General features: G+C 55.1%; 1 protein-coding gene across 1 annotated transcript in view; it reads left to right on the top strand.

Moving 5' to 3' along the window:
• FCGBP (Fc gamma binding protein) overlaps window positions 1–14,890 on the top strand; it is a 59,336-nt gene that overhangs the window by 24,964 nt on the left and 19,482 nt on the right. Inside the window, exons 9-13 of the mRNA XM_062020223.1 lie at window positions 70–637; window positions 765–964; window positions 2,031–2,172; window positions 5,162–5,493; window positions 7,855–8,443. Of these exons, the coding sequence (XP_061876207.1) occupies window positions 70–637; window positions 765–964; window positions 2,031–2,172; window positions 5,162–5,493; window positions 7,855–8,443 (1,831 nt within the window). The remainder of the gene's footprint in view (window positions 1–69; window positions 638–764; window positions 965–2,030; window positions 2,173–5,161; window positions 5,494–7,854; window positions 8,444–14,890) is intronic.

Raw genomic sequence — 14,890 nt, 5'->3', positions numbered from 1 at the left:
CTCCTACCCCCTTGACCTTCTTGTAGCACCCTCGAGGCTCACTGGAGGCTTCCTCTCTCCCTGCCCCAGGTGGACTCCATCTCTCACCACCTCCCAGCCACCCTGGGTCATGGCCAGGTGGAGGTGCAGCAGCATGGGCTGGGTGTCCTGCTTCAGACTGACTTTGGCCTCGTTGTACACTACGACCTCCACCAGCACGTGGCCGTCACCGTCCCTCAGAGCTACCGGGGCCACCTCTGTGGGCTCTGTGGCAACTCCAATGGGGAGCCCAAGGATGACCTCCTCCTCCCTGATGGCCAACAAGCTCCCAACCCCGTGGCCTTCAGCTCTGCCTGGAAGATCCCTGATGCCTCCTGCAGTGGTGATTGCCCCAGTGACCTCTGCCCAGTCTGCAGGGAGGAGAAGAAGGTTGTCCTCCAGAAAGCCAACTACTGTGGCATCCTCACGCTCCCAGAGGGTCCCTTTGCCTCCTGCCACCCCCTCATTGAGCCCACCTTGTACTTCCAAGCCTGCCTCCATGACCTTTGCCTCGCTCAAGGGGACACCCACATCCTCTGCCAGAGCATCCAGAGCTACTCCAGAGCTTGCCAGGACGCTGGTGTCACGGTTCAGGCTTGGAGAACACCATCCTTCTGCCGTAAGTGAGGGGAGGGAACATCCCCCATGGCCACCACGTCATGTAGAGGTGGCCATGGAGAAGGGAGGTGGGATTTGAGCTCCAAAAAAGGACCTTTCACCCAACCTCCATCACCCTGTGATTCCAGCCCTCAGCTGCCCACCCAACAGCATCTACTCCTTGTGCACCAACCTCTGCTCCCAGAGCTGTGCTGGGCTCGTTGATGCCTCCAGGTGCCCCAAAACCTGTGTGGAAGGCTGCTCCTGCCAGGAAGGATTCACCTTTGATGGCCACAACTGTGTCCCCAAGGACCAATGTGGATGCTTGGTGGAAGGGGAATACTACAAGGTGGAGTTCTTGGAGGGGGTTGGGGTGGCTTGGGGGATGTTTTCCTCCTGCTTCCATGGCCAGAAGGACCTTGGTGGGAGGGGAAAACCTCCACACCTTCAAGGTCTTCTGAGTGCCAGGTGATTCTGTGGTGTCACATGAAGAAAATTGGGGCATTTCCACCTCTCCCATCACACAGAGAATCACAGGAGGGTGGGAAGGGAGCTTCAGGGCTCATCCAGCCCCTGCTCCAGCAGGTTCTCCTCACTCATGGGGCACAGGGATGTGTCCAGGTGGGTTTGGAAGCCACCAGAGAAGGAGCTTCCACAGCTTCCCTGGGCAGCCTGGGCCAGGGCTCCCTCCCCTCAGCACTTTCTCCTCCTGTGCCAGTGCAACTTGTTGTGTCCCAGCTTGTGCCCATCACCCCTTGTCCTGCCACTGGCCACCACGCAGCAAACACTGGCCACATCCTCCTGACACCCACCCTGAGGTGTCCCCTTGGTCTTCTCTGCTCCAGGATCAACACCCCCAGCTCCCACAGCCTTTCCTCCTCCTCACAGAGACCTCCCAGTGCCCTCAGCACCTTGGTAGCCCTCTGATGGACTTTGGTAGCCACTCACTGACCTGTCACTCTGGAGCTGGGGAGCCCAGAATTGGCCACAGGGCTCCAGATGAGGCCTCACCAGAGCAGAGGAGAGGGGAAAGAACCTCCCTCAGGGGACTCAGAAGCCCTCTCAGCATCTTGGTAGCCCTCTGAGGGACTTTGGTGGCCACCCACTGACCTCTCTCCTCTCCCTCTGGAGCTGGGGAGCCCAGAATTGGCCACAGGGCTCCAGATGAGGCCTCACCAGAGGAGAGTGTGAGCAGAACCTCCCTCAACCTGCTGCCCACACTCTCCTCGATGCCCCCAGGATGCCACTTGACCTTGTAGCCCACCAGGGCACGTTGCTGGCCCACCTTTAACTCGCTGCCCAAAGCTCCAGTTGTGGACTCTCAGGTTCTAGAGCTGAAGGCACCAAGCAACAAGGTTCCCCCTTCAGAGGAAGGTGGGAAAGGGCACCTTTTAATGCAGCCTCTTGCCCTGCAGCCCCACGAGGTCACCCTGAAGGACAACTGCCAGCAGAGGTGTGTGTGTGTCCCTGGAGAGGGTTTGGCTTGCAGCAGCCACAGCTGCACCGACGACGAGAGCTGTGAGATCAGGGACGGAGCCTGGGGCTGCATCAACCAAAGTAAGGAGCTAAAAGAGGGGTTTGGGGCTGTATTAATCAAATTAAGGAGCTAAAAGAGGGGTTTTGGGGCTGTATTGATCAAATTAAGGAGCAAAAAGAGGGGTTTTGGGGCTGTATCAACCAAAGTAAGGAGCAAAAAGGGGGGTTTTGGGGTTCCATCAAGCAAAGTAAGGAGCTAAAAAAGGGTTTTGGGGCTGTATTAATCAAATTAAGGAGCAAAAAGAGGAGTTTGGGGCTCCATCAATCAAATTAAGGAGCAAAAAAAGGGTTTTTGGGGTTCCATCAAGCAAAGGAAGGAGCAAAAAGAGGGGTTTGGGGCTGAATCAAGTAAAGTAAGGAGCAAAAAGAGGGGTTTTGGTGCTGTATTAATCAAATTAAGGAGCAAAAAGAGGGTTTTGGGGTTCCATCAAGCAAAGTAAGGAGCTAAAAGAGGGATTTGGGGCTGTATTAATCAAATTAAGGTGCGAAAAGAGGGGTTTGGGGTTGTATTAATCAAAGTAAGGAGCAAAAAGAGGGGTTTTGGGGCTGTATTAATCAAATTAAGGAGCTAAAAGAGGGGTTTGGGGCTGTATGAAGCAAAGTGAGGAGCAAAAAGAGGGTTTTTGGGGTTCCATCAATCAAATTAAGGAGCAAAAAGGGGGGTTTTGGGGTTCCATCAAGCAAAGTAAGGAGCTAAAAGAGGGATTTGGGGCTGTATTGATCAAATTAAGGAGCAAAAAGAGGGGTTTGGGGCTGTATCAAGCAAAGTAAGGAGCAAAAGAGGGGTTTTGGGGTTCCATCAAGCAAAGTGAGGAGCTAAAAGAGGGTTTTGGGGTTCCATCAAGCAAAGTAAGGAGCTAAAAGAGGGGTTTGGGCTGTAACAACCAAAGTGAGGAGCAAAAAGAGGGGTTTGGGGCTGTATTAATCAAATTAAGGAGCAAAAAGAGGGGTTTTGGGGTTCCATCGACCAAAGTAAGGAGCTAAAAGAGGGTTTTGGGGCTGTATCAATCAAATTAAGGAGCTAAAAGAGGGGTTTTGGGGCTGTATTGATCAAATTAAGGAGCAAAAAGAGGGGTTTGGTGCTGTATCAATCAAATTAAGGAGCTAAAAGAGGGTTTTGGGTCTCCATCAATCAAATTAAGGAGCAAAAAGAGGGCTTTTGGGGTTCCATCAAGCAAAGTAAGGAGCTAAAAGAGGGGTTTGGGGATGTATCAATCACTTTAAGGGGCAAAAAGAGGGGTTTTGGGGTTCCATCGACCAAAGTAAGGAGCAAAAAGAGGGGTTTGGGGGCTTTATCAACCAAACTAAGGAGCAAGAGGAGGGTTTTGGGGCTGTATCAACCAAATTAAGGAGCAAAAAGGGGGGTTTGGGGCTGAATCAAGTAAAGTGAGGAGCTAAAAGAGGGTTTTAGGGCTGAATCAAGCAAAGTAAGGAGCTAAAAGAGGGGTTTGGGGCTGTATTAATCAAATTAAGGTGCGAAAAGAGGGGTTTGGGGCTGTATCAACCAAAGAAAGGAGCAAAAAGAGGGGTTTTGGGGCTCCATCAATCAAATTAAGGAGCAAAAAGAGGGGTTTTGGGGTTCCATCAAGCAAAGTAAGGAGCTAAAAGAGGGATTTGGGGCTGTATCAATCACTTTAAGGGGCAAAAAGAGGGGTTTTGGGGTTCCATCGACCAAAGTAAGGAGCTAAAAGAGGAGGTTGGGGCTGTATTAATCAAAGTAAGGAGCTAAAAGAGGGTTTTGGGGTTCCATCAAGCAAAGTAAGGAGCTAAAAGAGGGGTTTGGGGATGTATCAATCACTTTAAGGGGCAAAAAGAGGGGTTTTGGGGTTCCATTGACCAAAATAAGGGGCAAAAAGAGGGGTTTTGGGGTTCCATCAACCAAAGTAAGGAGCAAAAAGAGGGGTTTGGGGTTCCATCAATCAAATTAAGGGCAAAAAGAGGGGTTTTGGGGTTCCATCAAGCAAAGTAAGGAGCAAAAAGAGGGGTTTTGGGGCTGTATCAATCAAATTAAGGAGCAAAAAGAAGGGTTTTGGGGTTCCATCAAGCAAAAGGGATTTGGGGTTCTCTCTTGGGTTGGGAGTTCTTCCATGGTTTGAGGTTCCTCCCTTGGTTTGAGGCTCCTTCCATGGTTTGGAGCTTCTCCCCTGGTTTGGAGGTTTCTCCCATGGTTTGAGGTTTCTTCCTTGGTTTGAGGTTTCTCCCATGGTTTGAGGTTCCTTCCTTGGTTTGGAGCTTCTCCCATGGTTGGAAGTTCCTCCCATGGTTTGAGGTTCCTTCCTTGGTTTGGGGTTTCTCTCTTGATTTGGGGTTTCTCTCTTGGTTTGAGGTTCCTCCCATGGTTGGAGGTTCCTCCCTTGGTTTGAGGTTTCTCCCATGGTTTGAGGTTCCTCTCTTGATTTGAGGTTCCTCCCATGGTTTGAGGTTCTCCCATGGTTTGAGGTTCTCCCATGGTTTGAGGTTCCTCCCATGGTTTGGAGGTTCTCCCCTGGTTTGGAGGTTCTCCCGTGGTTTGAGGTTCCTCCCATGGCTTGAGGTTTCTCCCATGGTTTGAGGTTTCTCCCATGGTTTGAGGTTCCTTCCTTGGTTTGGGGTTTCTCTCTTGATTTGGGGTTTCTCTCTTGGTTTGAGGTTCCTCCCATGGTTTGAGGTTCTCCCATGGTTTGAGGTTCTCCCATGGTTTGAGGTTTCTTCCATGGTTTGAGGTTCCTCCCATGGTTTGAGGTTCCTTCCTTGGTTTGGGGTTCCTCCCTTAGTTTGGGGTTCCTCTCTTGGTTTGGATTCTTCCATGGTTTGAGGTTTCTCCCATGGTTGGAGGTTCTCCCATGATTTGAGGTTCTCCCATGGTTGGAGGTTCCTCTCTTGATTTGGGGTTTCTCTCTTGGTTTGAGGTTCCTCCCATGGTTTGAGGTTCCTCCCATGGCTTGGAGCTTCTCCCATGCTTTGTGTTTGTGTTCTCCTCTGCTCTCTCTCATGGTTTATCCTTCTCCCTCCTTCCTCCTCCTCCTTCCAGACCCCTGCAAAGCCCTCCAGTGCCGACCCAAGGAGAAATGCCAGATGCAGGATGGACAACCCAAGTGTGTCCCATCCCTGGTTGCCAGTTGCTGGGCTTGGGGAGACCCTCACTACCACACCTTTGATGGCCTCAACTTCGACTTCCAAGGCACCTGCACCTACACCATGGCCGAATCCTGTGGCAATGACACCACTTTGGTGCCCTTCAAGGTGGAGGCCAAGAACGACCTTCGTGGTGGGGTCAAATCCGTCTCCTACGTCGCCGTGGCCACCATCAAGGTCTATGGTCAACACATCTCCATCCACCGTGGGGAAGTGGGCAAAGTCAGGGTGAGTTGGCTTCAAAGGGAGGGGAAGGTGGGTTTCTGTTCTTTGGGGAGGTCAAAAGCAACTTTGGGTGGGTGGAGATCTCCAAGAGACCTCCAAACCAACCTTTGGGTGGGTGGAGATCTCCAAGAGACCTCCAAAACAACCTTTGGGTGGGTGGAGATCTCCAAGAGACCTCTAAACCCCATCTTTGGGTGGGTGCAACAGGTCTCCAATTGACCTCAAACCTCATCCTTGGTTGTTGGGTGCAGAAGATCTCCATGAAACACCTTTGGGTTGGTGCAACAGGTCTTCAATTGACCTCAAACCCCCATCCTTGGTTGTTGAGTGGAGGAGGTTCTCCAAGAAACACCTTTGGGTGGGTGCAAGACATCTTCAATTGACTTCAAACCCCATCCTTGGTTGTTGGGTGCAGGAGATCTCCATGAAACACCTTTGGGTTGGTGCAACAGGTCTCCAATTGACCTCAAACTCCATCTTTGGGTGTTGGGTGCAGGAGGTTCTCCAAGAAACACCTTTGGGTGATTTCAACAGGTCTCCAATTGAGCTCAAACCCCACCTTTGGGTCTTGAGTGCAGGAGGTTCTCCAAGAAACACCTTTGTGTGGGTACAAGACATCTCCAATTGACCTCAAACCCCACCTTTGGGTCTTGAGTGCAGGAGGTTCTCCAACAAACATCTTTGTGTGGGTACACCACATCTCCAATTGACCTCAAACCCCATCCTTGGTGTTGGGTGCAGGAGGATCTCCATGAAACACCTTTGGGTGGGTGCAACAGGTCTCCAATTGACCTCAAACCCCATCTTTGGTGTTGGGTGCAGGAGATCTCCATGAAACACCTTTGGGTTGGTGCAAGACATCTCCAAGTGACCTCAAACCCCATCCTTGGTTGTTGGGTGCAGAAGGTTCTCCAACAAACACCTTTGGGTTGGTGCAACAGGTCTCCAATTGACCTCAAACCCCATCTTTGAGTGTTGGGTGCAGGAGATTCTCCAACAAACACCTTTGGGTGGGTGCAAGACATCTCCAAGTGACCTCAAACCCCATCCTTGGTTGTTGGGTGCAGAAGGTTCTCCAACAAACATCTTTGGGTGGGTGCAACAGGTCCCCAATTGACCTCAAACCCCATCTTTGGTGTTGGGTGCAGGAGGTTCTCCAAGAAACACCTTTGTGTGGGTGCAACAGGTCTCCAATTGAGCTCAAACCCCACCTTTGGGTGTTGGGTGCAGGAGATCTCCAGTAAACCTCATAACCCACCTTGGGTGGGTGCAACAGGTCTCCAAGTGACCTCAAACCCCATCCTTGGTTGTTGGGTGCAGGAGGTTCTCCAACAAACACCTTTGGGTGGGTGCAACACGTCTCCAATTGACCTCAAACCTCATCTTTGAGTGTTGGGTGCAGGAGATCTCCATGAAACACCTTTAGATTGGTTCAACAGGTCTTCAATTGACCTCAAACCCCATCCTTGGTTGTTGGGTGCAGAAGGTTCTCCAACAAACACCTTTGGGTTGGTGCAACACATCTCCAATTGACCTCAAACCCCATCCTTGGTGTTGGGTGCAGGAGGTTCTCCAAGAAACACCTTTGGGTGATTTCAACAGGTCTCCAATTGACCTCAAACCCCACCTTTGGGTCTTGAGTGCAGGAGGTTCTCCAACAAACACCTTTGTGTGGGTACAAGACATCTCCAATTGACCTCAAACCCCATCTTTGAGTGTTGGGTGCAGGAGGATCTCCATGAAACACCTTTAGATTGGTTCAACAGGTCTTCAATTGACCTCAAACCCCATCCTTGGTTATTGGGTGCAGGAGGTTCTCCAACAAACACCTTTGGGTGGGTGCAACACGTCTCCAAGTGACCTCAAACCCCACCTTTGGGTGTTGGGTGCAGGAGATCTCCAGTAAACCTCATAACCCACCTTGGGTGGGTGCAACAGGTCTCCAAGTGACCTCAAACCCCATCCTTGGTTGTTGGGTGCAGGAGGTTCTCCAAGAAACACCTTTGGGTGGGTGCAACACGTCTCCAATTGACCTCAAACCTCATCTTTGAGTGTTGGGTGCAGGAGATCTCCATGAAACACCTTTAGATTGGTTCAACAGGTCTTCAATTGACCTCAAACCCCACCTTTGGGTCTTGAGTGCAGGAGGTTCTCCAACAAACACCTTTGTGTGGGTACAAGACATCTCCAATTGACCTCAAACCCCATCCTTGGTTGTTGGGTGGAGGAGATCTCCATGAAACACCTTTGTGTGGGTACACCACATCTCCAATTGACCTCAAACCCCACCTTTGGGTGCTTGTAGCCCTCAAGCAGGTGAGACCCCTCCATTCCTTGCTCTCCTCTGGTCCTTGTCCCCCTCAGGTGTCCGGCGTGTCGGCGCTGCTGCCGTTGACCTTGGCCTCTGGCCAGTTGAGGCTGTGGCAGAGCGGCCTGAGGGCGGCCCTGGAGACAGATTTTGGGCTGAGGGTGACGTATGACTGGAACTGGCACCTCCACATCGACCTCCCCAGCACCTACTACAGACACACCTGTGGCCTCTGTGGCAACTTCAACCTCAAGGCCCATGATGACATCCCCAAGGGAGGCCACGATGCCACCGCCGTGGTGACCTGGGCTCAAGCTTGGAAGGTCCCCACGGCCACCACTGAGGATGAGGATGATCCCTTCTGCTGGGATTACTGCGAGGGGGACTGTCCTGTGTGTGAGGAGGAGGAGAAGGAGCTGTATGGAGGTGACAGCTACTGTGGCCTCATCAAAAAGACCTCCCAAGGACCTTTCAAAGCCTGTCATGGCGTGGTCAAGCCTCAGGGGTTCTACCGTGACTGTCTGTACGACGTGTGTGTCAACAAGGGGGCCCAGAGGATCCTCTGCAAGGTGCTGGAGGCTTATGCAGCCACCTGCATGAAGAGAGGGGTGGTGGTGCTGGACTGGAGGACGCCGGCACGGTGCCGTAAGACATGGGGTGGCCCTTGGGATGGGGGGTTGTGGGGAGATTGGGGGGTGAGGGGGATGGGTGTGGGGAAGATCTGGGCTACTGAGGGGTTTGGGGGGTGGGTGTGGGAAACATCTGGGCTCCTGAGGGGTTTGGGGTGATGTGTGTGGGCTCCTGAGGGGTTTGGGGTGATGTGTGTGGGCTCCTGAGGGGTTTGGGGTGATGTGTATGGGCTCCTGAGGGTTTTGGGGTGATGTGTGTGGGCTCCTGAGGGGTTTGGGGTGATGTGTATGGGCTCCTGAGGGGTTTGGAGCCTTGGGGTGATGTGTGTGGACTCCTGATGGGTTTGGGGTGATGTTTGTGGGCTCCTGAGGGGTTTGGGGGGATGGGTGTGGGCTCCACCTCAGCTCCTAATGGGTCTGGAGCCTTGGGGTGATGTGTGTGGGCTCCTTCATCTCCTAATGGGTTTGGGGTGATGTGTGTGGGCTCCTGATGGGTTTGGGGTGATGTGTGTGGGCTCCTGAGGGGTTTGGGGTGATGTGTGTGGGCAACATCTGGGCTCCTGAGGGGTTTGGGGTGATGTTTTTGGGCAACATCTGGGCTCCTGATGGGCTTGGAGCCTTGGGGTGATGTGTGTGGGCTCCTGAGGGGTTTGGGGTGATGTGTGTGGGCAACATCTGGGCTCCTGATGGGTTTGGGGTGATGTGTGTGGGCAACATCTGGGCTACTGAGGGGTTTGGAGCCTTGGGGTGATGTGTGTGGGCTCCTGATGGGTTTGGGGGGATGGGTGTGGGCAACATCTGGGCTCCTGAGGGGTTTGGAGCCTTGGGGTGATGTGTATGGACTCCTGAGGGGTTTGGGGTGATGTTTGTGGGCAACATCTGGGCTCCTGATGGGTTTGGGGTGATGTGTGTGAGCAACATCTGGGCTCCTGAGGGGTTTGGGGTGATGTGTGTGCGCAACATCTGGGCTCCTGAGGGGTTTGGAGCCTTGGGGTGATGTGTGTGGGCTCCTGAGGGGTTTGGGGTGATGGGTGTGGGAAACATCTGGGCTCCTGAGGGGTTTGGGGGGACGTTTGTGGGCTCCTGATGGGTTTGGGGTGATGTGTGTGGGCAACATCTGGGCTCCTGATGGGTTTGGGGTGATGTGTGTGAGCAACATCTGGGCTCCTGAGGGGTTTGGGGTGATGTGTGTGGGCTCCTGAGATGTTTGGGGTGATGTGTGTGGGCAACATCTGGGCTCCTGATGGGTTTGGGGTGATGTGTGTGGGCAACATCTGGGCTCCTGAGGGGTTTGGGGGGATGGGTGTGGGCAACATCTGGGCTCCTGAGGGGTTTGGGGTGATGGGTGTGGGAAACATCTGGGCTCCTGAGGGGTTTGGGGTGATGGGTGTGGGCAACATCTGGGCTCCTGATGGGCTTGGAGCCTTGGGGTGATGTGTGTGGGCTCCTGATGGGTTTGGGGTGATGTGTGTGGGCTCCTGATGGGTTTGGGGTGATGTGTGTGGGCTCCTGATGGGTTTGGGGGGTGGGTGTGGGCAATATCTGGGCTCCTGAGGGGTTTGGAGCCTTGGGGTGATGTGTGTGGGCTCCTGAGGGGTTTGGGGTGATGGGTGTGGGAAACATCTGGGCTCCTGAGGGGTTTGGGGGGATGGGTGTGGGCAACATCTGGGCTCCTGAGGGGTTTGGGGTGATGTGTGTGGGCAACATCTGGGCTCCTGAGGGGTTTGGGGTGATGTGTGTGGGCAACATCTGGGCTCCTGAGGGGTTTGGGGGGATGGGTGTGGGCAACATCTGGGCTCCTGAGGGGTTTGGGGGGATGGGTGTGGGCAACATCTGGGCTCCTGAGGGGTTTGGGGGGATGGGTGTGGGCTCCACCTCAGCTCCTGATGGGTTTGGAGCCTTGGGGTGATGTGTGTGGGCTCCTTCAGCTCCTGAGGGGTTTGGGGTGATGTTTTTGGGCAACATCTGGGCTCTTGGTGGGATTGGGGGGTGTGTGTGGGCAACATCTGGGCTCCTGAGATGTTTGGGGTGATGTGTGTGCGCAACATCTGGGCTCCTGAGGGGTTTGGAGCCTTGGGGTGATGTGTATGGACTCCTGATGGGTTTGGGGTGATGGGTGTGGACTCCTGAGGGGTTTGGGGGGATGTTTGTGGGCTCCTGATGGGTTTGGGGTGATGTGTGTGGGCAACATCTGGGCTCCTGGCGGGTTTGGAGCCTTGGGGTGATGTGTGTGGGCTCCTGAGGGGTTTGGGGTCATGGGTGTGGGCAACATCTGGGCTCCTGAGGGGTTTGGGGTGATGTGTGTGAGCAACATCTGGGCTCCTGAGGGGTTTGGGGTGATGTGTGTGGGCAACATCTGGGCTCCTGAGGGGTTTGGGGTGATGGGTGTGGGCAACATCTGGGCTCCTGAGGGGTTTGGGGTGATGTGTGTGGGCTCCTTCATCTCCTGAGGGGTTTGGGGTGATGTGTGTGGGCAACATCTGGGATCCTGAGATGTTTGGGGTGATGTGTGTGAGCTCCTGAGATGTTTGGGGTGATGTTTGTGGGCTCCATCTCAGCTCCTGAGGGGTTTGGGGCCTTGGGGTGATGTGTGTGGGCTCCTGAGGGGTTTGGGGTGATGGGTGTGGGAAACATCTGGGCTCCTGAGGGGTTTGGGGTGATGGGTGTGGGAAACATCTGGGCTCCTGAGAGGTTTGGGGGGATGGGTGTGGGCAATATCTGGGCTCCTGATGGGTTTGGGGTGATGGGTGTGGGCAACATCTGGGCTCCTGAGGGGTTTGGGGTGATGTGTGTGGGCAACATCTGGGCTCCTGAGGGGTTTGGGGGGATGGGTGTGGGCAACATCTGGGCTCCTGAGGGGTTTGGGGGGATGGGTGTGGGCTCCACCTCAGCTCCTGATGGGTTTGGAGCCTTGGGGTGATGTGTGTGGGCTCCTTCAGCTCCTGAGGGGTTTGGGGTGATGTTTTTGGGCAACATCTGGGCTCTTGGTGGGATTGGGGGGTGTGTGTGGGCAACATCTGGGCTCCTGAGATGTTTGGGGTGATGTGTGTGCGCAACATCTGGGCTCCTGAGGGGTTTGGAGCCTTGGGGTGATGTGTATGGACTCCTGATGGGTTTGGGGTGATGGATGTGGGCTCCTGATGGGTTTGGGGTGATGGGTGTGGGCAACATCTGGGCTCCTGAGGGGTTTGGGGTGATGTGTGTGAGCTCCTGAGGGGTTTGGGGGGATGTATATGGGCTCCTTCATCTCCTGAGGGGTTTGGGGGGATGGGTGTGGGCAACATCTGGGCTCCTGAGGGGTTTGGGGTGATGTGTGTGAGCAACATCTGGGCTCCTGGTGGGTTTGGGGGGTGGGTGTGGGCTCCATCAGCTCCTGAGGGGTTTGGGGGGACGTTTGTGGGCTCCTGATGGGTTTGGGGGGATGGATGTGGGCAACATCTGAGCTCCTGAGGGGTTTGGGGGGATGGATGTGGGCTCCTTCATCTCCTGAGGGGTTTGGGGGGTGTGTGTGGGCAACATCTGGGCTCCTGAGGGATTTGGGGGGATGGGTGTGGGCTCCTTCATCTCCTGAGGAGTTTGGGGTGATGTGTGTGGGCTCCTGATGGGTTTGGGGTGATGGGTGTGGGAAACATCTGGGCTCCTGAGGGGTTTGGGGTGATGGGTGTGGGAAACATCTGGGCTCCTGAGGGGTTTGGAGCCTTGGGGTGATGTGTATGGACTCTTGATGGGTTTGGGGTGATGTGTGTGGGCAACATCTGGGCTCCTGAGGGATTTGGGGTGATGTGTGTGAGCTCCTGAGGGGTTTGGGGGGATGTATATGGGCTCCTTCATCTCCTGAGGGGTTTGGGGGGATGGGTGTGGGCAACATCTGGGCTCCTGAGGGGTTTGGGATGATGTTTGTGGGCAACATCTGGGCTCCTGAGGGGTTTGGGGTGATGTGTGTGGGCAACATCTGGGCTCCTGAGGGGTTTGGGGTGATGGGTGTGGGAAACATCTGGGCTCCTGAGGGGTTTGGGGGGATGGGTGTGGGCAACATCTGGGCTCCTGAGGGGTTTGGGGTGATGTGTGTGGGCAACATCTGGGCTCCTGAGGGGTTTGGGGTGATGTGTGTGGGCAACATCTGGGCTCCTGAGGGGTTTGGGGGGATGGGTGTGGGCAACATCTGGGCTCCTGAGGGGTTTGGGGGGATGGGTGTGGGCTCCACCTCAGCTCCTGATGGGTTTGGAGCCTTGGGGTGATGTGTGTGGGCTCCTTCAGCTCCTGAGGGGTTTGGGGTGATGTTTTTGGGCAACATCTGGGCTCTTGGTGGGATTGGGGGGTGTGTGTGGGCAACATCTGGGCTCCTGAGATGTTTGGGGTGATGTGTGTGCGCAACATCTGGGCTCCTGAGGGGTTTGGAGCCTTGGGGTGATGTGTATGGACTCCTGATGGGTTTGGGGTGATGGGTGTGGACTCCTGAGGGGTTTGGGGGGATGTTTGTGGGCTCCTGATGGGTTTGGGGTGATGTGTGTGGGCAACATCTGGGCTCCTGGCGGGTTTGGAGCCTTGGGGTGATGTGTGTGGGCTCCTGAGGGGTTTGGGGTCATGGGTGTGGGCAACATCTGGGCTCCTGAGGGGTTTGGGGTGATGTGTGTGAGCAACATCTGGGCTCCTGAGGGGTTTGGGGTGATGTGTGTGGGCAACATCTGGGCTCCTGAGGGGTTTGGGGTGATGGGTGTGGGCAACATCTGGGCTCCTGAGGGGTTTGGGGTGATGTGTGTGGGCTCCTTCATCTCCTGAGGGGTTTGGGGTGATGTGTGTGGGCAACATCTGGGATCCTGAGATGTTTGGGGTGATGTGTGTGAGCTCCTGAGATGTTTGGGGTGATGTTTGTGGGCTCCATCTCAGCTCCTGAGGGGTTTGGGGCCTTGGGGTGATGTGTGTGGGCTCCTGAGGGGTTTGGGGTGATGGGTGTGGGAAACATCTGGGCTCCTGAGGGGTTTGGGGTGATGGGTGTGGGAAACATCTGGGCTCCTGAGAGGTTTGGGGGGATGGGTGTGGGCAATATCTGGGCTCCTGATGGGTTTGGGGTGATGGGTGTGGGCAACATCTGGGCTCCTGAGGGGTTTGGGGTGATGTGTGTGGGCAACATCTGGGCTCCTGAGGGGTTTGGGGGGATGGGTGTGGGCAACATCTGGGCTCCTGAGGGGTTTGGGGGGATGGGTGTGGGCTCCACCTCAGCTCCTGATGGGTTTGGAGCCTTGGGGTGATGTGTGTGGGCTCCTTCAGCTCCTGAGGGGTTTGGGGTGATGTTTTTGGGCAACATCTGGGCTCTTGGTGGGATTGGGGGGTGTGTGTGGGCAACATCTGGGCTCCTGAGATGTTTGGGGTGATGTGTGTGCGCAACATCTGGGCTCCTGAGGGGTTTGGAGCCTTGGGGTGATGTGTATGGACTCCTGATGGGTTTGGGGTGATGGATGTGGGCTCCTGATGGGTTTGGGGTGATGGGTGTGGGCAACATCTGGGCTCCTGAGGGGTTTGGGGTGATGTGTGTGAGCTCCTGAGGGGTTTGGGGGGATGTATATGGGCTCCTTCATCTCCTGAGGGGTTTGGGGGGATGGGTGTGGGCAACATCTGGGCTCCTGAGGGGTTTGGGGTGATGTGTGTGAGCAACATCTGGGCTCCTGGTGGGTTTGGGGGGTGGGTGTGGGCTCCATCAGCTCCTGAGGGGTTTGGGGGGACGTTTGTGGGCTCCTGATGGGTTTGGGGGGATGGATGTGGGCAACATCTGAGCTCCTGAGGGGTTTGGGGGGATGGATGTGGGCTCCTTCATCTCCTGAGGGGTTTGGGGGGTGTGTGTGGGCAACATCTGGGCTCCTGAGGGATTTGGGGGGATGGGTGTGGGCTCCTTCATCTCCTGAGGAGTTTGGGGTGATGTGTGTGGGCTCCTGATGGGTTTGGGGTGATGGGTGTGGGAAACATCTGGGCTCCTGAGGGGTTTGGGGTGATGGGTGTGGGAAACATCTGGGCTCCTGAGGGGTTTGGAGCCTTGGGGTGATGTGTATGGACTCTTGATGGGTTTGGGGTGATGTGTGTGGGCAACATCTGGGCTCCTGAGGGATTTGGGGTGATGTGTGTGAGCTCCTGAGGGGTTTGGGGGGATGTATATGGGCTCCTTCATCTCCTGAGGGGTTTGGGGGGATGGGTGTGGGCAACATCTGGGCTCCTGAGGGGTTTGGGATGATGTTTGTGGGCAACATCTGGGCTCCTGAGGGGTTTGGGGTGATGTGTGTGGGCAACATCTGGGCTCCTGAGGGGTTTGGGGTGATGGGTGTGGGAAACATCTGGGCTCCTGAGGGGTTTGGGGTGATGGGTGTGGGAAACATCTGGGCTCCTGAGGGGTTTGGGGTGATGGATGTGGGAAACATCTGGGCTCCTGAGGGGTTTGGGGTGATGTGTGTGGGCTCCTGAGGGGTTTGGGGGG

Source organism: Colius striatus, unplaced genomic scaffold (genome assembly GCF_028858725.1).
Source record: "Colius striatus isolate bColStr4 unplaced genomic scaffold, bColStr4.1.hap1 scaffold_84, whole genome shotgun sequence".
In the NCBI taxonomy this organism is placed as follows: Eukaryota; Metazoa; Chordata; class Aves; order Coliiformes; family Coliidae; genus Colius; species Colius striatus.
Note: the sequence above shows the minus strand (reverse complement) of the source record. Positions and strands in the feature narration are given on the sequence as shown.